At 45.4% G+C, this 23440-nt stretch overlaps 1 protein-coding gene across 4 annotated transcripts in view; it reads left to right on the top strand.

The window, feature by feature from the left end:
* The window catches only part of agap3 (ArfGAP with GTPase domain, ankyrin repeat and PH domain 3), a 1228693-nt gene that overhangs the window by 596971 nt on the left and 608282 nt on the right, over positions 1–23440 (top strand). For all 4 annotated transcript variants that reach the window (XM_068031037.1, XM_068031038.1, XM_068031040.1 and 1 more), the window contains one exon: positions 13599–13740. In XM_068031037.1, coding sequence (XP_067887138.1) covers positions 13599–13740 — 142 coding nt within the window. The remainder of the gene's footprint in view (positions 1–13598; positions 13741–23440) is intronic.

Here is a 23440-nt window from a genome sequence, read left to right as displayed (position 1 = left end):
AACATGGAGGAGTACTGAGTCATCAACTGAGGGAGGGCGGTAGGTGGTAATCAGTAGGAGGTTACCTTGCCCATGTTTGACCTGATGCCATGATACTTCATGGGGTCCAGAGTCAATGTTGAGAACTCCCAGAGCAACTCCCTCCCTACTGTATAGGATAATCCCAAGGCTTTTTCCACATATCTAAAGAGCAAGTGGGTAACGAGGGAAAGGATTGGCCCGCTCAAGGACAGAGAAGGGAATCTATGTGTGGAGCCAGAGGAAATGGGCGAGGTACTAAATGAGTACTTTGCATCAGTATTCACCAAAGAGAAGGATTTGGTGGATGGTGAGCCGAGGGAAGGGAGTGTCGATAGTCTCAGTCATCTCATTATTAAAAAGGAGGAGGTGTTGGGTGTCTTAGAACATAGAGCATAGAACAGTCCAGCACAGTCCAGGCCCTTCGGCCCACGATGTTGTGCCGAACCTTTAACCTACTCTAAGATCAAACTAACTACCTACCCTTCATTGTACCTATCCAAGAGTCGCTTAAATGCCCCTAATGTATCTGCTTCTCCTACTACCGCTGGCAGCGCATTCCACGCACCCACCACTCTCTGTGTAAAGAACCTACCTCTGACATCTCCCCAAAACCTTCCTCCAATCACCTTAAAATTATGCCCCCTGGTGATAGCCCTTTCCACCCTGGGAAAAAGTCTCTGGCTATCCACTCTATCTATGCCTCTCATCATCTTGTACCCCTCTATCAAGTCACCTCTCATCCTTCTTCGCTCCAATGAGAAAAGCCCCAGCTCCCTCAATCTTTCTTCATAGGACATGCCCTCCAGTCCAGGCAGCCTTCTTAACAACCCGATTAACTTGGGTGGCAACTTTGAGTGATCTATGGACATGGACCCCAAGATCCCTCTGTTCCTCCACACTACCAAGAATCCTGTCTTTCAGCCTGTATTCCGCATTCAAATTCGACCTTCCAAAATGAATCACTTCACACTTTTCCAGGTTGAACTCCATCTGCCACTTCTCAGCCCAGCTCTGCATCCTGTCAATGTCCCGTTGCAACCTACAACAGCCTTCCACACTATCCACAACTCCAGCAACCTTCGTGTCATCGGCAAACTTGCTAACCCAGCCTTCCACTTCCTCATCCAAGTCACTTATAAAAATCACAAAGAGCAGAGGTCCCAGAACAGATCCCTGCGGAACACCACTGGTCACCAAGCTCCAGGCTGAATACTTTCCATCGACTACCACCCTCTGCCTTCTATGGGCCAGCCAATTCTGTACCCAGACAGCCAAATTTCCCTGTATCCCATGCCTCCTTACTTTCTGAATGAGCCTACCATGGGGAACCTTATCAAACGCCTTGCTAAAATCCATATACACCACATCCACTGCTCTTCCTTCATCAATGTGTTTTGTCACATCTTCAAAGAATTCAATAAGGCTTGTGAGGCATGACCTGCCCCTCACAAAGCCATGCTGACTGTCTCTCATCAAACTATGCTTTTCCAAATAATCATAAATCCTGTCTTTCAGAATCCTCTCCAATAACTTGCCCACTACCGACGTAAGACTGACTGGTCTATAATTCCCAGGGTTATCCCTATTCCCTTTCTTGAACAAGGGAACAACATTTGCCACCCTCCAATCATCCGGCACTACTCCAGTGGACAGTGAAGACTCAAAGATCATCGCCAAAGGCACAGCAATCTCTTCCCTCACTTCCTGTAATATCCTTGGGTATATCCAATCTGGCCCCGGGGACTTATCTGGCCTCATATCATTCAAAATTTCCAGCACATCCTCTTAACCTCAACCTGTTCGAGCATATCAGCAAGTGCTCCCTAAACAACCTCCACATTTCTGTCGTGCATTTCCCTGAGAACATCTGTTCCCAATTTATGCTCCGCATTTCCTGCCCAATAGCATTGTAATTCCCCCTCCCCCAATTAAATATTTTCCCATCCCGTCTGCTCCTGTCCCTCTCCATGACTATAGTAAAGGTCAGGGAGTTGTGATCACTATCGCCGAAATGCTCTCCCACCGATAGATCTGCCACCTGGCCTGGTTCGTTGCCAAGCACCAAGTCCAACAGTCTCCCCTCTAGTCGGCCTATCTACATATTGAGGCAGGAAACCTTCCTGGACACACCTGACAAAAACTGCTCCATCCAAACTATTTGCACTAAGGAGGTTCCAATCAATATTAGGGAAGTTGAAGTCACCCATGACAACAACCCTGTTACTTCTTCACCTTTCCAAAATCTGCCTCCCAATCTGTTCCTCCATGTCTCTGTTGCGATTGGGGGGTCTATAGAAAACTCCCAACAAAGTGACTGCTCCTTTCCTGTTTCTGACTTCCACCCATAAAGACTCAGTAGACAAACCCTCCTCGACGACCTCCCTTTCTGCAGCTGTGATACTATCCCTGATTAGCAATGCCACTCCCCCACCTCTTTTCCCTCCCTCCCTATTCCTTTTGAAACATATAAACCCCGGAACATCCAACATTCCTGCCCCTGTGATATCCAAGTCTCCGTAATGGCCACAACATCGTAGCTCCAAGTACTGATCCATGCTCTAAGTTCATCACCCTTATTCCTGACTCTTCTTGCATTAAAATAGACACACTTCAACCCATCATACTGGCTGCAACTTTGCCCTGTCAACTGTCTAACCTTCCTCACAGACTCTCTGCACTCGGTATCTGCCTGTTCAACAGCTACCCATCCACTGATCCATTGCTCCGGTTCCCATCCCCCTGCCAAACTAGTTTAAACCCTCCCGAAGAGCTCTAGCAAACCTCCCGCCCAGGATATTGGTGCCCTTCCAGTTCAGATGCAACCCGTCCTTTTTGTACAGGTCCCACCTTCCCCAGAAGGTATCCCAATGATCCACATATCTGAATCCCTCCCTCCTACACCAGTTCTGTAGCCACGTGTTCAGCTGCACTCGCTCTCTGTTTCTAGCCTCACTAGCACGTGGCACCTGTAACAATCTTGAGAATACTACTCTGCTCGTCCTGCCTTTCAGCTTCCAACCTAACTCCCTATATTCGCTTTTCAGGTCCTCATCCCTTTTCCTAGCTATGTCATTGGTACCGATATGTACCATGACCTCTGGCTGCTCCCCCTCCCCCTTATGAATCCTGTAGACTCTGTCCGAGACATCCCTGACCCTGGAACCCGGGAGGCAACATACCATCCGGGAGTCTCGCTCGCGACCACAGAATCTCCTGTCTGTTCTTCTAACCACTGAATCTCCTATCACTATCGCTCTCCTATTCTCCCCCCTTCCCTTCTGAGCCACTGAGCCAGGCTCAGTGCCAGAGACCTGGCCAATGTGGCTTTCCCCTGGTAGGTCGTCCCCCTCAACCGTATCCAAAACGGTCTACTTATTATTGAGGGGGGTGGCCACAGAGGAACCCTGCACTGTGCACCTATTCCCTTTCCCTCCCCTGACGGTCACCCAGCTACCTTTATCCTGTAACTTAGGTGTCACTACTTCCCTATAACTGCTCTCTATCACCCCCTCAGCATCCTGAATGATCCGAAGTTCATCCAGCTCCAGCTCCAGTTCCCTAACGCGGTCTGTGAGGAGCTGGAGTTAGGTGCACTTCTCACAGGTGAAGTCAGCAGGGACACCAGTGGTGACCCTCACCTCCCACATCCTGCAAGCGGAGCATGCAACTGCCCTAGCTTCCATCCCCTCTGCACTAAATTGACAACAGAGATTTTTTTTAAAAAAGAAAACCTTACCTTACCAAACCCTCCACACAAGAGTCCTTTTTTTTTGGTTAGAGGAGTCTTGCAAAGCATTAAGGTAGATAAGTCCCCAGGGCCTGATGGGATCTACCCCAGAATACTAAGGGAGGCAAGGGAAGAAATTGCTGGGGTCTTGACAGAAATCTTTGCATCCTCATTGGCTACAGGTGAGGTCCCAGAGGACTGGAGAATAGCCAATGTTGTTCCTTTGTTTAAGAAGGGTAGCAAGGATAGTCCAGGAAATTATAGGCCGGTGAGCCTTACTTGAGTGGTAGGGAAATTATGAGAGAGGATTCTTCGGGACAGGATTTACTCCCATTTGGAAACAAACAAACTTATTAGCGAGAGGCAGCATGGTTTTGTGAAGGGGAGGTCGTGTCTTACTAATTTGATGGAGTTTTTTGAGGAAGTGACAAAGATGATTGATGAAGGAAGGGCAGTGGACGTTATCTATATGGACTTCAGTAAAGCCTTTGACAAGGTCCCTCATGGCAGACTGTTACAAAAGGTGAGGTCACACGGAATCAGAGGTGAGCTGGCAAGATGGATACAGAACTGTCTCTGTCATAGAAGACAGAGGGTAGCAGTGGAAGGGTGCTTTTCTGAATGGAGGGATGTGACTAGTGGTGTTCCGCAGGGATCAGTGCTGGGACCTTCGCTCTTTGTAGTATATATAAATGATTTGGAGGAAAATGTAGCTGGTCTGATTAGTAAGTTTGAGGACGACACAAAGGTTGGTGGAGTTGCGGATAGTGATGAGGATTGTCAGAGGATACAGCAGGATATAGATCGGTTGGAGACTTGGGCGGAGAAATGGCAGATGGAGTTTAATCCGGACAAATGTGAGGTAATGCATTTTGGAAGATCTAATGCAGGTGGGAAGTATACAGTAAATGGCAGAACCCTTAGGAATATTGACAGGCAGAGAGATCTGGGCGTACAGGTCCACAGGTCACTGAAAGTGGCAATGCAGGTGGATAAGGTAGTCAAGAAGGCATACGGCATGCTTGTCTTCATCGGTCGGGGCATAGAGTATAAAAATTGGCAAGTCATGCTGCAGCTGTACAGAACTTTAGTTAGGCCACACTTAGAATATTGCGTGCAATTCTGGTCGCCACACTACCAGAAGGACGTGGAGGCTTTGGAGAGGGTACAGAAGAGGTTTACCAGGAAGTTGCCTGGTCTGCAGGGTATTGGCTTTGACGAAAGGTTGGATAAACTCGGATTGTTTTCACTGGAACGACGGAGGTGGAGGGGCAACATGATAGAGGTTTACAAAGTTATGAGTGGCATGGACAGAGTGGATAGTCAGAAGCTTTTTCCCAGGGTGGAAGAGTCAGTTACTAGGGGACATAGGTTTAAGGGGAGAGGGGCAAAGTTTAGAGGGGATGTGTGAGGCAAGTTCTTTACACAGAGGGTGGTGAGTGCCTGGAACTTGCTGCCGGGGGAGATGGTGGAAGTAGGTGCGATAATGACGTTTCAGAGGCATCTTGACAAATACATGAATAGGATGGGAATAGAGGGATACGGTCCCCAGAAGTACAGAAGGTTTTAGTTTAGGCAGGCATCGAGATCGGCGCAGGCTTGGAGGGCCGAATGGCCTGTTACTGTACTGTTCTTTGTTCTTTGTATACCACTGTGCCACCACCTCTGTCCTGCCGGTGGGACAGGACATACCCCGGGATGGTGATGGCGGTGTCTGGGACATTGTCTGTAAGGTATGATTCCATGAGTATGACAGTATCAGACTGTTGCCTATCTAGTCTGTGGGACAGCTCTCCCAACTTAAGCACAAGCCCCCAGATGTTAGTTAGGAGGACTTTGCAGGGGCGACGGGGCTGTGTTTGCCGTTGTTGTTTCCGGTGCCTCGGTCGATGCCGGGTGGTCCGTCTGGTTTCATTCCTTTTTATTGACTTTGTAGCAGTTAGGTACAACTGAGTGGCTTGCTGGGCCATTTCAGAGGGCATGTACGAGTTAACCACATTGCTCTGGGTCTGGAGTCACATGTAGGCCAGACCAGGTAAGGACAGCAGATACCCTTCCCTGAAGGACATTCGTGAATCCGATGGGTTTTTACAACAATCGACAATGGTTTCATGGCCATCATTAGACAAGCATTTAATTCCAGATTTATTAATTAATTTCAAATTCCACCTTCTGCTGTGGTGGGATTCGAACCCATGTCCCCAGAGAAATACACTGGGTCTCTGGGTTACTAGTCCAGTGATAATACCACTCCGCCACCGCCTACCTGCGGTAGATAGCAGAAGGACTTGCCATAATTTTCCAATCTTCCCTAGATACAGGGGAGGTGCTAGAGGGTTGGAGAATGCCAAATATGACACCCTTATTCAAAAAAAGGTATAGGGATATTCCTAGTAACTAAAGTTTAACATCAGTGGCAGGTAGGATTTTGGAAGCGATAACCAGGAAAAGAAAATCAACAGGCACTTGGAGAGGTTTGAGTTAATTAAGGATAGCCAGCACAGATTTGTCAAAGGCAGATTGTGCTTGACTAATCGAATTGAATTTTTTTGAAGAAGTAACAGAGAAGGTTCATGAAGGGAATGCAGTGGATCTTGCCTGTATGGATTTTAAGAACTCATTTGACATAGTACCACAAAAATTAAGGCTCATGGAATAGGAGGGTCATTGTCAGCTCGGATAAAAAATTGGCTTAAGGACAGAAAACAGTGAGTCATCGGAAATGGTTGTTTTTCAGACTGGGGGATGATAGACAGTGGTGTTCCCCAAGGTGCTAGGACCACTGCCTTTTTGATATATAACTGCTTTTTGATTTATATTATATGTAAATGATTGGATATTGGAACAGAGTAAAATTTCAAAATTTGCTTATGATACCAAACATGAAAGTGTTGGAGACAGTGAGGATAATACCAAATCACTGCAACAGGACATGGGCTCGCAGAATGGGCAGACAAGTGGCAGATGGAATTTCAAAGAACAAAGAGAACAAAGAACAAAGATAATTACAGCACAGGAACAGGCCCTTCGGCCCTCCAAGCCTGCGCCGATCCAGATCCTCTCTCTAAACATGTCGCCTATTTTCTAAGGTTCTGTATCTCTTTTCTTCCTGCCCATTCATGTATCTGTCTAGATACATCTTAAAAGACTCCATCGTGCCCGCATCTACCACCTCCGCTGGCAATGCGTTCCAGGTGCCCACCACCCTCTGCGTAAAGAACTTTCCACGCATATCCCCCCTAAACTTTTCCCCTTTCACTTTGAACTCGTGTCCTCTAGTAATTGAAACCCCCACTCTGGGAAAAAGCCTCTTGCTATCCACCCTGTCTATACCTCTCATGATTTTGTACACCTCAATCAGGTCCCCCCTCAACCTCCGTCTTTCTAATGAAAATAATCCTAATCTGCTCAACCTCTCTTCATAGCTAGCGCCCTCCATACCAGGCAACATCCTGGTGAACCTCCTCTGCACCCTCTCCAAAGCATCCACATCCTTTTGATAATGTGGCGACCAGAACTGTACGCAGTATTCCAAATGTGGCCGAACCAAAGTCCTATACAACTGTAACATGACCTGCCAACTCTTGTACTCAATGCCCCGTCCGATGAAGGAAAGCATGCCGTATGCCTTCTTGACCACTCTATTTACCTGCGTTGCCACCTTCAGGGAACAGTGGACCTGAACACCCAAATCTCTCTGGCCATCAATTTTCCCCAGGACTTTTCCATTTACTGTATAGTTCACTCTTGAATTGGATCTTCCAAAATGCATCACCTCGCATTTGCCCTGATTGAACTCCATCTGCCATTTCTCTGCCCAACTCTCCAATCTATCTATATTCTGCTGTATTCTCTGACAGTCCCCTTCACTATCTGCTACTCCACCAATCTTAGTGTCGTCTGCAAATTTGCTAATCAGTCCACCTATACTTTCCTCCAAATCATTAATGTATATCACAAACAACAGTGGTCCCAGCACGGATCCCTGTGGAACACCACTGGTCACACGTCTCCATTTTGAGAAACTCCCTTCTACTGCTACTCTCTGTCTCCTGTTGCCCAGCCAGTTCTTTATCCATCTAGCTAGTACACCTTGGACCCCAAGCGCCTTCACTTTCTCCATCAGCCTGCCATGGGGAACCTTATCAAACGCCTTACTGAAGTCCATGTATATGACATCGACAGCCCTTCCCTCATCAATCAACTTTGTCACTTCCTCAAAGAATTCTATTAAGTTGGTAAGACATGACCTTCCCTGCACAAAACCATGTTGCCTATCACTGATGAGCCCATTTTCTTCCAAATGGGAATAGATCCTATCCCTCAGTATCTTCTCCAGCAGCTTCCCTACCACTGACGTCAGGCTCACCGGTCTATAATTACCTGGATTATCCCTGCTACCCTTCTTAAACAAGGGGACAACATTAGCAATTCTCCAGTCCTCCGGGACCTCACCCGTGTTTAAGGATGCTGCAAAGATATCTGTTAAGGCCCCAGCTATTTCCTCTCTCGCTTCCCTCAGTAACCTGGGATAGATCCCATCCGGACCTGGGGACTTGTCCACCTTAATGCCCTTTAGAATACCCAACACTTCCTCCCTCCTTATGCCGACTTGACCTAGAGTAATCAAACATCTGTTCCTAACCTCAACATCCGTCATGTCCCTCTCCTCGGTGAATACCGATGCAAAGTACTCGTTTAGAATCTCACCCATTTTATCTGAGTCCAAGCATAACATTCCTCCTTTGTCCTTTAGTGGGCCAATCCTTTCTCTAGTTACCCTCTTTCTCCTTATATATGAATAAAAGGCTTTGGGATTTTCCTTAACCCTGTTTGCTAAAGATATTTCATGACCCCTTTTAGCCCTCTTAATTCCTCGTTTCAGATTGGTCCTACATTCCCGATATTCTTTCAAAGCTTCGTCTTTCATCAGCCGCCTAGACCTTATGTATGCTTCCTTTTTCCTCTTAGCTAGTCTCACAATTTCACCTGTCATCCATGGTTCCCTAATCTTGCCATTTCTATCCCTCATTTTCACAGGAACATGTCTCTCCTGCACGCTAATCAACCTCTCTTTAAAAGCCTCCCACATATCACATGTGGATTTACCTTCAAACAGCTGCTCCCAATCTACATTTCCCAGCTCCTGCCGAATTTTGGTGTAGTTGGCCTTCCCCCAATTTAGCACTCTCCCTTTTGGACCACTCTCGTCTTTGTCCATGAGTATTTTAAAGCTTACGGAATTGTGATCACTATTCCCAAAGTAGTCCCCTACTGAAACTTCAACAACCTGGCCGGGCTCATTCCCCAACACCAGGTCCAGTATGGCCCCTTCCCGAGTTGGACTATTTACATACTGCTCTAGAAAACCCTCCTGGATGCTCCTTACAAATTCTGCTCCATCTGGACCTCTAACACTAAGCGAATCCCAGTCAATGTTGGGAAAATTAAAATCTCCTATCACCACCACCCTGTTGCTCCTACATCTTTCCATAATCTGTTTACATATTTGTACTTCTATCTCACGCTCGCTGTTGGGAGGCCTGTAGTACAGCCCCAACATTGTTACCGCACCCTTCCTATTTCTGAGTTCTGTCCATATTGCCTCACTGCTCGAGTCCTCCATAGTGCCCTCCTTCAGCACAGCTGTGATATCCTCTTTGACCAGTAATGCAACTCCTCCACCCCTTTTACCTCCCTCTCTATCCCGCCTGAAGCATCGATATCCTGGGATATTTAGTTGCCAATCATGCCCTTCCCTCAACCAAGTCTCAGTAATAGCAATAACATCATACTCCCAGGTACTAATCCAAGCCCTAAGTTCATCTGCCTTACCTACTACACTTCTTGCATTAAAACAAATGCACCTCAGACCACCAGTCCCTTTATATTCATCATCTGCTCCTTGCCTGCTCTTCCCCTTAGTCACACTGACTTCATTATCTAGTTCCTTACAGGCTTTTGTTACTACCTCCTTACTGTCAACTGACCTCAATTGGTTCCCATCCCCCTGCCACATTAGTTTAAACCCTCCCCAACAGCGTTAGCAAAAGCACCTCCAAGGACATTGGTTCCAGTCCAGCCCAGGTGTAGACCGTCCAATTTGTAATAGTCCCACCTCCCCCAGAACCGGTCCCAATGTCCCAAAAATCTGAACCCCTCCTTCCTGCACCATCTCTCAAGCCACGCATTCATCCTGACTATTCTTTCATTTTTACTCTGACTATCACGTGGCACTGGTAGTAATCCTGAGATTACTACCTTTGAGGTCCTACTTTTTAACTTGGCTCCTAACTCCCTAAACTCTGCATGTAGGACCTCATCCCGTTTTTTACCTATATCATTAGTGCCTATGTGCACAATGACAACTGGCTGTTCACCCTCCCCCTTTAGAATGTTCTGCAGCCGATCTGAGACGTCCCTGACCCGTGCACCTGGGAGGCAACATACCATTCGGGAGCCTCGTTTTCGACCACAGAACCGCCTATCTACTCCCCTTACAATCGAATCCCCTACGACTATAGCCCTTCCACTCTTTTTCCCGCCCTTCGGAACAGCAGAGCCAGCCACGGTGCCATGGACCTGGCTACTGCTGCCTTCCCCTGGTGAGCCATCTCCCTCAACAGTATCCAAAACGGTATACTTGTTTTGGAGGGAGATGACCGCAGGGGACTCCTGCGCTGCCTTCCTGCTCTTTCTCTGCCTTTTGGTCACCCATTCCCTTTCTCCCTCAGCAATCCTAATCTGCAGTGTGACCAATTCACTAAACGTGCTATCCACGACCTCCTCAGCATCGCGCATGCTCCAAAGTGAGTCCATCCGCAGCTCGAGAGCCGTCATGCGGTCTAACAAGAGCTGCAGCTGGACACACTTCCTGCACGTGAAGGAGTCAGGGTCATCAGCCATGTCCCTGAGCTCCCACATTGAGCAAGAGGAGCATGATACGGGTCTGAGATCTCCTGCCATTTTTAATCTTAAGTTTAAACTTAGTTAAATGAAAAAGGAACGAAAAGTTTTTACCAATCACAATAAAACCAGAGAAATCGAAAAAGCCTTACCTTATAAACACCCCACCGAGTCCTTTTTTTTGGTTAGAGGAGGAGGGCGGGTGGGAGACACTACAAGTGTGGTGTCTCGGGTTCAGAAACCGCCCAAATATATAGTGTTTTACTTACCCAGCAGCCCCCTGGCCTCCGCCGAAAAACAAAAGGAAATTAAATTTACTTTCAAACGGACTTTCCCAGCTGCTCACTCGCTCACACGCTGCTCCCGAAAAAGCTGCTGCACTGAAAGCAATATGGAGAAGGAATAGGGAGAGGCAATATATACTTAATGGCGCAGTTCTATAGAGTGTTCTGGGAAAGATGGACCTGGAGGTTCAAGTACATGCATCTTTTATGGTGGCAGGGCATATTGAGGGAGTTAGTTAACTCAGCATATGGGATCTTGGGCTTCCTAAATAGAGGTATTGAGTACAAAAACAGTTATGCTGAACCATTATAAAGCTCTAGTTAGGCCACAGCTGGAGTACTGTGTCCAATTCTGGTCACCACACTTTAGGAAGGATGTGAGGGTTCTTGTAAGGGTGCAGAGGAGATTTACCAAAATAGTTCCAGTGATGAGTGATTTTAGTTACAAGCTTCGGTTAGAAAACCGGGGTTGTACTCCTTGGATCAAAGGAGATAGAGGTGTACATGTTTGACAGGTTTAGATAAGTGTTACGAGATTTCTTCTGTTTTTTTTGTAAAATACATTTTAAAGAACTTATAGTTGAATTATGGACATTGAGTCATCTGGGGATTATTTATTTAGTTTTTTTATTTAGAGATACAGCACTGAAACAAGCCCTTCGACCCACCGGGTCTGTGCCGACCAACAACCACCCATTTATACTAACCCTACAGTAATCCCATATTCCCTATCCCCTACCTACACTGGGGGCAATTTACAACGGCCAATTTACCTATCACCTGCAAGTCTTTTGGCTGTGGGAGGAAACCGGAGCACCCGGGGAAAACCCACGCAGACACAGGGAGAACTTGCAAACTCCACACAGGCAGTACCCAGAATTGAACCCGGGTCCCTGGAGCTGTGAGGCTGCGGCGCTAACCACTGCGCCACTGTGCCGAACTTTTTAAAAAAGAAAGCACTGTCAGCAGAAGGTTTGGGACTGAGTGAAATGTAAACAGAATGGAAAGCACCAGTGTCCAAATAACTCAGCAGGGGTTGTGCTTCTGACTTGGGAAAAAATATTTGCAAAGGAGTGACAGGCCAAGATTTATAGTTATCATGAGACTTGCTTCTGCAGTTTTTGGTTTGATTTTGAACTTTTAAAAAAAGTTAGTTGCTGTGTGCCTGCCAGGAGAAGACAGCTCATATCTCTCTCTCTTGAAAAGTATTCCTGCATCAAGTGTGTTGACTATTTGCTCCTGTATTTGAAGAAACCTTTAGTGCTACATTGCTGCTATAAGACCTAAAAAAAAAATCCTTGTTGCTGCTTCCTGCTGTGAAGCCTGACTGGAGCTCTTTGTGCTGTGTCTCCTGGAAAGCCTACCCAGACTGATCAATATTGCCTGCAAAGAACTGTCCGAGGAAGATCCCATTGACAGCTGCCTATTCGCTTTTGGGACACCTCGCCAAAACAAAAGACTTCCTTCCATGCCTTCTTTTCAGCCTAAGTGTATTTTTTTCCCTTCTATTTCTTTGTAACAGCTGTAAACAAAAATCCCTTTTTCCCCGGTTGACTGGTTATGTCTGTATGAGTGCATGCGTGAGGGCTAGGATAAATAAGGGGCTTTAATATTTCAATTTGCGTGTATGTTTACTTTATTATTGGTTAATACTTGGTTTATATGAAATGAATAGTTTTGTTATTTATTAAAGAAACCTGGTTGGTGTGCTTTATTCTGGGGGAAAATTGAGTATCATACTGACTGTTTTGGTAAGTGGGAAAATTTAAATGTATGTTGTGACCTGTGGAGTTGGGACTGAATTTACAGTGCACTCCTCCTGCCTTGGTCATAACATAAGGTAGACAAAGAAAAACTGTTTCCATTAATGATGGTACATATGAGCATACGAATTAGGAGCAGGGGTAGGCCACTTGGCCCCTCAAGCCTGCTCCATCATTCAAAAAGATCATGGCTGATCTGATTGTAACCTCAACTCCACATTTCCACCTACCCCCGATAACCTTTCACTCCCTTGCTTATCAAGAATCTATCTACCTCTGCCTTAAAAATATTTAGAGACTCTGCTTCCACCGCCTTTTGAGGAAGAGAATTCCAAAGACTCACTGACCCTCTGAGAGAAAAAAAGTTCTCCTCATCTCTGTCTAAAATGGGTGACCCCTTATTTTCAAACAGTGACCCCTAGTTCTAGATTCTCCCACAAGAGGAAACATCCTTTCCACATCCACCCTGTCACAGCTCCTCAGAATCTTATATGTTTCAACCAATTCGTGTCTCACTCTTCTAAACTCCAGTGGATACGAGCCCAGCCTGTCCAACCTTTCCTCATAGACAATGCACCCATTCCAGGTATTGGCCTAGTTTGAGGGAAATAAACATGCAGGGCTACGGGGGATCGAGCAGGGGAATGGTACTGATTGTTTTGCTTTCAGGAGAGCCGGCATGGACTCGATGGACCGAATGGCTTCCTTCTCTGCCATTATGAGTCTATGAATCTCAGTGGGAATGTCAAGTTGAGGGAAATGGAGAAAAGGTGAGTAGGTGGGGCTGAGAGATCTGGGGAGAAAGTGGATAGTTTGCGTGATAAGGGTTGATGGTGGAATATATTTATCGTGCCCTACCATTGATCTTCATTGGTGATTTGTTTTTGTTCTCTGCAGTTCGCAGCCTGGGTGGATGCCGTGATCTTTGTCTTCAGTCTGGAGGACGAGATCAGCTTTCAGACAGTTTACAATTATTACATGCGTCTTTCCAGTTACCGTAACACAGCCGAGATTCCGATGGTACTTGTAGGGACACAAGGTAAGTGAGCTGTGCATTGCTTCCTATAATGTCATAGTCTGTGACAACAGCATCACTAGAGTCAATGATCCAAGAATGTGAGCCAGACTGGAGAGGGGCAGCAATTAAAATAAATTGGTGTCAGCACAAAGGAAGGAGCTGATTGATAACTGGTGAGTGTTAAGTTTATTTATCTTCAATTAGTTAACAGTCGAATAAATAGAGGTCTAGTAGAGCACTTCAGTCCAATGGAATGTGCAGCATGTTCCATGTGGGAACTCTAGTATGGTTCTCATATCCTGGACATGTGCAAGAAGTGTTGTCAGCTGGAGAAGCTCAAGTTCTGTGTTTCAGAACTTAAGCAGGAGCTAGAATCACTGCGGAGTATCTTTGAGGCTGAGAGCTACATCAGTGGCATGTTTCTGGGTTTTGTCACTCCGCAGCTTAAGGGTATGCAGGCAGAGGGGGACTGGGTGACTGTGTGGCAGTCAAGGAGGTCCAAGGAAAATAGTGCAGGAGCTCCATGAGTGCATCTCACTCTCCAACCGGTATTCAGTTCTGAGAGCGATGTGTTGTACCTGCATGATGTGGGAGCTGGTGGACCCCATTGTGGTTCCTAGTGACTATATCTGTAGCAAGTGTTGGATGCTCAAGGAACTCCGGCTCAGAGTTGATGAGCTGGAGTCTGAGCTTCGGACACTGCGAAACATCAGGGAGGGGGAGAGTTACCTGGAAGCTGTGTTTCAGGAGACAGTCACCCCTTAGATTACACTACCTTGAATTTGGCCAGTGGTCAGGGACAGGAGGGTGTGACTATGAGTGAGGCAGGTAGAGGGATCCAGGAGGTAGTGCTGCAGGAGCCTCAGCGCTTGTCCTTGTCCAACAGGTTCGAGATTCTTGCTCCCTCTGTGGACGAGAGCAGGAACTGTAGGGAGGATGAGGAAACTGACCATAGCACCATGGTATAGGGAGCAATTCAAGTTGGGGGAGAAAAGAGAAATGTGGTTGTAAACGGGGATAGTATAGTTCGGGGCATAGACACTGTTCTGTGTGGCCAGGATCGAGAGTTCCGAAGGCTGTGTTGCCTACCTGGTGCCAGGGTTCAGGATACCTCATCTGGGCTGCAGAGGAACTTGGAGTGGGAGGGGAAAGATCCAGTTGTCGTGGTCCACGTAGGTACCAATGATATAGGTAGAATGAGGATAGAGGTTCTGCTGAGGGAATATGAGCAGCTAGGGGCTAAATTAAAAAGCAGAACCAAAAAGGTAATAATCTCCGGATTACTACCTGAGCCACGAGCTAATTAACACAGGGTCAATAATATTAAAGAGGTAAATGCATGACTCAAAGATTGGTGTGGGAGAAATGGGTTCGAATTCATGGGGCATTGGCACCAATACTGGGGAAGGACAGAGCTGTTCCAATGGGACGGGCTCCACCTGAATCATGCTGGGACCAGAGTCCTGGCGAATCGCATAACTCGGGCTGTAGATAGGGCTTTAAACTAAATAGTGGAGGGGAGGGTTCAGTTGCATGGAAAATTAGGAAGTCAGTTAAAGGAGAAGGTAGGAGTGCAGGTTAGTGATGAGGCTGATTGTTACCAGAAAATAAAAGGTAGGGACAGAACGTGTGAACGTCATATTGCACCAAGGAATCATACAAGAGTAGTCATAGTCATAGAGTTATACAGCACAGAAACAGGCCCTTCGGCCCGTCGTGTCCATGCCGGCCATCAAGCACCTCACTATTCTAATCCCATTTACCAGCACTTGGCCTGTAGCCTTGTATGCTATGACGTTTCAAGTGCTCATCTAAATACTTCTTAAATGTTGTGAGGGTTCCTGCCTCTACCACCTTTTCAGGCAGTGCATTCCAGAAATTTGTAAAAAAGGAGGGAAGTTTGATAATGGAACAAACTTAAAGGCTTTGTATCTGAATGCACAAAGCATTCGGAATAAAATTATTGAGTTAATAGCGCAAATAGAGACGAATGGGTATGATTTAATGGCGATTACTGAGACGTGGTTGCAGGGAAACCAGGTTTGGGAATTGAATATCCAAGGGTACTCAGTATTTCGGAAGGATAGGCAGGAAGGAAAAGGAGGTGGTGTAGCTTTGTTAGTAAAGGAAGAGATCAGTGCTTTAGCAAGAAATGATATAGGCACTGGAGATCAAGACGTAGAATCAGTCTGGCTAGAAATAAGAAATAGCAAGGGAAAGAAGTCCCTGGTGGGAGTAATCTATCGGTCCCCAAACAGTAGTTCTGCAGTGGGGCATTGTATAAACCAGGAAATACTGGGGGCTTGAAGAAAGGTATGGCAATAATCATGGGTGATTTTAATATGCATATAGACTGGATGAATCAAATTGGCATGGGTAGCCTCGAGGGAGAATTCATTGTATGTATTAGAGATTGTTTTTTGGAGCAATTTGTCGTAGAACCAACCAGGGAGCAGGCTATTCTAGATTTGGTATTCTATAATGAGGTGGGATTAATTAATGATCCCATAGTTGAGGATCCTCTAGGGAAGACTGTTCATAGCATGCTAGAATTTCAAGGGTGAGGGTGAGAAACTGGAGTCCCACACTAGCGTTCTGGAGTTAAACAAAGGTAATTACATCGGCATGAGGACAGATTTGGCCCTAGTGGACTGGGCAGGAAGACTAAAAGGTAGGACAATTTATGAGCAGTGGCAGATGTTTAAGGAGATATTCAATTCTTCCCAACTAAAATATATTCCAGAGAGGAAGAAAGATTGTAAGAGGGGGAAAACATCCATGGCTATCAAGGAAGTTAAGGATAACATAAAGACAAAAACTAAGGCATACCATATTGCAAAGGCCAGTGGCAGGCTGGAAGATTGGGAAACTTTTAAAGATTAACAAAGGGTTACTAAAAAAGTAATAAAAAGAGCAAAGGTAAATTATGAAAGAAAGCTAGCACAAAATATAAAAATGAATAGCAAAAGCTTCTATCAGTGTATAAAAGGGAAGAGAGTACCTGAAGTGAATGTTGGTCCCTTAGAGGATGTGACTGGGGAGTTAATAGTGGGGAACACGGAAATGGCAGAGACACTAAATCAGTATTTTCCCTCAGTTTTCACGGTGGAGGACACTAGTACCATCCCAATAGAAACAGGAAATGCAGAGGTTATAGAAAGGGAGGAACTTAGAACAATCATCATCACTAGGGAAAAAGTACTGAGCAAACTATTGGGATTGAAGGCAGACAAGTCCCCAGGGCCTGATGGCCTACATCCTAGGGTCTTAAAGAAAGTGGCAGCGGAGATAGTGGATCCATTAGTTATAATATTTCAAAATTCCATGGATGCAGGGAAGGTTCCAGTGGATTGGAAAAAAGCTAATATAACGCCCTTATTCAAAAAGGGAGGGAGGCAGAAAGTAGGAAACTACAGACCAGTTGGTTTAACATCGGTCGTTGGGAAATTATTAGAATTCATTATTAAGGAAGTAATAACAGGACATTTAGAAAGTCAAAATGCAATCCATCAGAGTCAGCATGGTTTTATGAAGGGTAAATTGTGTTTGACTAATTTGTTAGAGTTCTTCAAAGATGTAACAAGCAAAGTGGATAATGGGGATCCTGTAGATGTAGTATATCTGGACTTCCAGAAGGCATTTGATAAGGTGCCACACAAAAGGTTAATACACAAGGTAAGATCACATGGGGTTAAGGGCAATTTATTAGCTTGGATAACAGAAACAGAGAGTCGGGATAAATGGGTCCTTTTCTGGTTGGCAAGATGAAACGAGTGGGGTGCCGCAGGGTTTAGTCCCCGGGCCCCAATCATTTACAATCTATATTAATGACTTGGATGCAGGCATAGTAAGTTGCAATAAAGAAGTAAGAAATATACAAATGGATATGGATAGATTAGGTGAATGGGCCAAAATTTGGCAGATGGAGTTTAACGTGGATAAGTGTGAGGTTATCCGTTTTGGTCGGAAGAATAGAAAGGCAAATTACTATCTAAATGGAGAGAAACTTCAGAGTGCTTCGGTGCAGAGGGATCTGGGTGTCCTCGTGCATCAATCGCAGAAAGCTAGTATGCAGGTGCAGCAGATAATAAGGAAGGCAAATGGAATTTTGGCATTTATTGCTAAAGGAATAGAGTATAAAATAGGTGAGTGTTGCTGCAACTGTACAAGGCATTAGTGAGACCACACCTGGAGTATTGCGAACAGTTTTGGTGCCCTTACTTGAGGAGGGATATAATTGCATTGGAGGAAGTTCAGAGAAGGTTCACTAGATTGATTCCAGAGATGGGGGGGCTTGTCTTATGAAGAGAGATTGAGCAGTTTGGGCGTTTACTCTCTGGAGTTTAGAAGAATGAGAAGAAATCTAATTGAGGTATATAAGATGATTAAGGGAATTGACAAAGTAGACGTAGAGAGGATGTTTCCTCTTGTGGGGCAATCTAGAACGAGAGGTCATAGTTTTAGGATAAGGGATAGCGGATTTAAAACAGAGATGAGGAGAAATTACTACTCTCAAAGCGTCGTGAGTCTGTGGAATTCACTACCCCAGAGTGCGGTGGATGCCGGGACATTGAGTAAATTTAAGGAGGAGATGGACAGATTTTTAATTAGTAATGGGTTGAAAGGTTATGGAGAACGGGCAGGAAAGTGGAGTTGAGGCCGAGATGCGATCAGCCATGATAGTACCGAATGGCGGAGCAGGTTCGAGGGGCTGAATTGCCTACTCCTGCTCCTAGTTCTTATGTTCCTCTGGGAAGTGCAGTGAGAGCAAAGTCTATGGCCCCACAGCTGGCTCAGCTGTACAGAAAGGCAGGAGGAAGATTGGGAATGCAATGGTGATAGGGGATTCTACAGTTTGAGGAACAGACAAATCTTTCTGCGGTTGCAAACATGAATCCAGGGTGGTAATGTTGCCTTCCAGGTGGTAGAATCAAGGATGTATAACTCATTGGTTAGGCCACAACTTGAGTACTGTGTGCAGTTCTGGTCACCTCATTACAGAAAGGATGTAATTGCACTAGAGAGAGTACAGAGGAGATTTACGAGGATGTTGCCAGGACTGGAAAAATGCAGCTCCGAGGAAAGATTGGATAGGCTGGGGTTGTTCTCCTTGGAACAGAGAAGGCTGAGGAGGGATCTGATTTTCATGTACAAAATTTTGAGGGGTCTGGATAGAGTGGAGGTGAAGGGTCTATTCACCTTAGCAGAGAAGTCAGTGACGAGGAAGCATAGATTTAAAGTGATTGGTAGAAAAATTAGAGGGGAGATGAGGAAAATCTTTTTCACCCAGAGGGTGGTGATGGTCTGGAACTCACTGCCTGAGAGGTTAGTTGAGGCAGAGACCCTCAACTCATTCAAAAGCAGTCTGGATATGTACCTCAAGTTGTGGTCATCTGCAGGACTACAGACCAAATGCTGGAAAGTGGGATTAGAATAGGTGGATTGTTTTTCGGCCAGCACAGACACGATGGGCCAAGTGGCCTCTTTCTGTGCCTTAAACTTTCTATGTCAGTGAGAGACTGCAGAGCGCTCTGAGGGGGGAAGGTGAATAGCCAGTAGTCATGGTCCATATTGGTACCAATGACAGTTAGAAAGAGCGATGATGTCCTGCAGGCAGATCTTAAGGATCTAGGAAAAAACGAGCAAGCAGGACCTCAAACGTAGTAATCTCCAGATTACTCCCAGTGCCACGCGCCAGCAAATATAGAAATAGAATAGAGTGTATGGCTGGAGAGATGGTGCATGGGGGTGTTTTTTTAGACTCCTGGGGCATTGGGACCAGTTCTGGGGGAGATGGGATCTGTACAGGTCAAAGACCTCACAGGGCAGTTTGCTAGTGCTATTGGGAAGGGGAATAGGCATCAGGATGTAGCATTAGAAAGGCAAAAAAGGTGTATGAAGGGTTGGGTCAAACAGATCGCAATTGAGTAAGAAACGAGAGGGCACAGATTTAAAGTAATTGGCAAAAGAAGCAAAAGTGACATGAGGAAAATCTTTTTCACACAGAGTGGTTAAGGTCTGGAATGCACTATCTGAGAGTGTGGTGGAGGCAGATACAATTGAAGCATTCAAAAGGGAATTAGACAGTTATATGGCCACAGTGTAGACATGTCCCCACAAAGAAAAATGGTGGTATGGCTAAATCTAGAGCCCCCTGGTTATCTGGAAGCATATAGGATAAGATAAAGCAGAAAAAGAAAGCTAATGACGATCACAAAAAACTTAATACTTTAGAAAGCCTGGAGGAGTACAGAAAGTGCAGAGGTGAAGTAAAAAAGAAAATTAGGAAAGTAAAGAGAGGACATGTAAAAATATTGGCAGGTAAAATCAAGGAAAACTCAACGATGTTTCATCTGTACATTAAGAGCAAGAGTATAACTAAGGAAAGGGTAAGACCTATCAGAGATGTACAAGGGAACTTTTGCTTGGATGCAGAAGATGTGGGCAGGGTTCTTAATGACTCTGTCTTCACAAAGGAGAGGGTTGATTTTGACATTGTAGTAAAAGAGTAGTGTGAAATATTAGATATGATAAGCATAGTGAGAGAGGAAGCACTAGAGGGTCTGACATCCTTGAAAGTGGATAAATCAACAGGGCCAGATGGATTGTATCTCAGGTTGTTAAAGGAAGCCAGGGAGAAAATAGCAGATGCTGATGATCATCTTCAAATCCTCACGAGATATAGGCGAGGTGCCTGAGGATTGGAGGTCTGCAAACGTTGTACCATTGTTTAAAAAGGGTGCAAGGGATCAACCAAATAATAATAGGCTGGTCAGTGGTGGGCAAATTGTTAGAATCAATGCTGAGAGATAGGATAAACTGTCACTTAGAAAGGCACGGATTAATCAGGGATAGTCAGCATGGATTTGTTAAGGGAAGGTCGTGTCTTACTAACTTAATTGAATTTTTTGAGGAAATAACAAGGAGGATTGATGAGGATTGTGCAGTGGATGTTGTCTATATGGATTTTAGTAAGGCAGTTGGCAAGGTCCCATCTGGCAGCCTGATCAGAAAAGTAAAAGCCCATAAGATACAGGGAAATGTCGCCAGTTGGATCCAAAATTGGCTCAGTGACAGGAAACAAAGGGTAATGGTAACCGAATTTTTTTGGCGAATGGAAGGTGGTTTCCCGTTGGTCAGTGTTGGGTCCTTGCTGTTTGTGGCATATATTAATGATTTGGACTTAAATGTAGCAGGCATGATTGAGAAATTTGCAGATGACACAAAAATTGGTTGTGTAGTTGATCGTGAAGAGGATAGCTGTAGACTGCAGAATGATATCAATGGTTTGGTTGAGTGGGTGCAAAAGTAGCAAATAGAATTCAATCCAGAGAAGTGTGAGGTAATGCACTTGGGGAGGGCAAATAAAGCAAGGGAATACACAATAAACAGGAGGATATTGAGAGGGGTAGAAGAAGTGAGAGACCTTGGAGTGCATGTCCACAGGTCCCTGAAGGTAGCAGGAAAAGGTATATAGAGTGGCGAAGAAGGTATATGGAATGTTTTCCTTTATTGGCCGAGATATAGAATACAAAAGCAGGGATGTCGTACTGGACCTGTATAAAACATTGGTCAAGCCACAGCTGGAGAATTATGGACAGTTCTGGTCACGACATTACAGGAAGGACATATTTGCTGTGGAGAGTGTACATAGAAACATGGAAAAATAGGGGCAGGAGTTAGCCATTCGGCCCTTCGAGCCTGCATCACCATTCACTACGATCTTGGCTGATCATCCATACTCTGTTCCCACTTTCTCCCCGTATCCCTTGATCCCTTTAGCCCGAAGAACTATATCTAACTCTTTCTTGAATATATTTAATGATTTGGCCTCAACTGCTTTCTGTGGAAGAGGTTCCACAGGTTCACCACTCTCTGGGTGAAGAAATCTCTCTCCTCATCTCAGTCCTAAATGACTTCCCCCTTATTCTTAGACTGTGACCCCTGGTCCTGGACTCCCCCGCCATCAGGAACATCCTTCCTGCATCTAGTCTGTCCAGTCCTGTTAGAATTTTGTAGGTTTCTATCAGATCCCCTCTCATTCTTCTAAACTCTAGCGAATACAAGCCTAATCGACCCAATCTCTCTTCTTACGTCAGTCCTGCCATCCCAGAAATCAGTCTGGTGAACCTTCCTTGCACTCCCTCCATAGCAAGAACATCCTTCCTCAGATAAGGAGACCAAAACTGCACACAATACTCCAGATGTGGTCTCATCAAGGCCCTGTATAACTGCAGCAAGACATCCTTGCTCCTGTACTAGAATCCTCTCGCTATGAAGGCCAACATACCATTTGCCTTCTTAACTGCCTGCTGCATGCTTACTTTCAGCGACTGGTGCACAAGGACACCCAGGTCTCGCTGCACCTCCCCCTTTCCCAATCTATCGCCATTCCGATAATCTGCCTTTCTGTTTTTGCCACCAAAGTGGATAACCTCACATTTATCCACATTATACTGCATATGCCATGTATTTGCCCACTCACTCAACCTGTCCAAATCACACTGGATCTTCTCTGCATTCTCCTCACAGCTCACACTCTCACCCAGCTTTGTGTCGTCTGCAAACTTGGATATATTACATTTAATTCCCTCATCTATATCATTAATATATATTAATATATGATCCTTGCGGTACCCCACTAGTCACTGTCTGCCACTCAGAAAAAGACACGTTTATTCCTACTCTTTGTTTCCAGTCTGCCAACCAGTTCTCTATCCATGTCAGTACCTTACCCCCAATCCCATGTGCTTTAATTTTGCACGTTAATCTCTTATGTGGGACCTTATCGAAAGCCCTCTGAAAGTGCAAATACACTATATCCACTGATCCCCCTTATCTATTCTACGAGTTGCATCCTCAAAAAATTCCAGTAGTTTTATCAAGCATGATTTCCCTTTCGTAAATCCATGTTGACTTTGTCCGATCCTGTCATTGTTTTCCAAGTGCTCTGCTAAACATCTTTTCTAATGGACTCTAGCATTTTCCCCACTACTGATGTTAGGCTAACCGGTCTATAATTCCCTGTTTTCTCTCTGCCTCCTTTTTTAAATAGTGGGGTTACATTAGCTACCCTCCAGTCCGCTGGAACTGTTCCAGAGTCTATAGAATTTTGAAAAATGACCAGAAGTGCAGTTACTATTTCTAGGACCACTTCCTTAAGTACTCTGGGGTGTAGATTATCAGGCCCTGGGGATGTATCAACCTTTAATCCCATCAATTTCCCTAACACTATTTCCCTACTAATACTGATTTACAGCTAGCACAGACACCATGGACTGAATGGCCTCTTTCTGTGATTTAACTTTATGGTTCTAGAAGGAGGCCATTTGGCCCGTTGTCTCAGTGCTGGCTCTCTGCAAGAGCAACTCTCCAAGTGCCACTCCCCATACCCCTGCGCATTCTAACTTTTCCGATAATAATCCAATTCCCTCTTGAATGCCTTGATTGAACCTGCCTCCGCCACGGTCTCAGGCAGTGCGTTCCAGATCCTAACCACTTGCTGCGTGAAAACGTTTTTCTGCATGTTGCCATTACTTGTTGCAAAATTACCTTAAATCTGTGCCCTCTGCTATTCGATCCTTCCACCAATTGGAACGGTTTCTCCCTATCTACTCTGTCCAGACCCCTCATGATTTTGAAAAATCTCCACTCAACCTTCTCGTCTCCAAGGAAAATAGTCCCAACTTCTCCAATCTACCTATATAACTGAAGTTCCCCA

Source organism: Heterodontus francisci, chromosome 5, assembly GCF_036365525.1.
Source record: "Heterodontus francisci isolate sHetFra1 chromosome 5, sHetFra1.hap1, whole genome shotgun sequence".
Lineage (NCBI taxonomy): Eukaryota > Metazoa > Chordata > Chondrichthyes > Heterodontiformes > Heterodontidae > Heterodontus > Heterodontus francisci.
The sequence above is the reverse complement of the archived record's forward strand: the minus strand, read 5'-3'. Positions and strand labels throughout refer to the sequence as shown.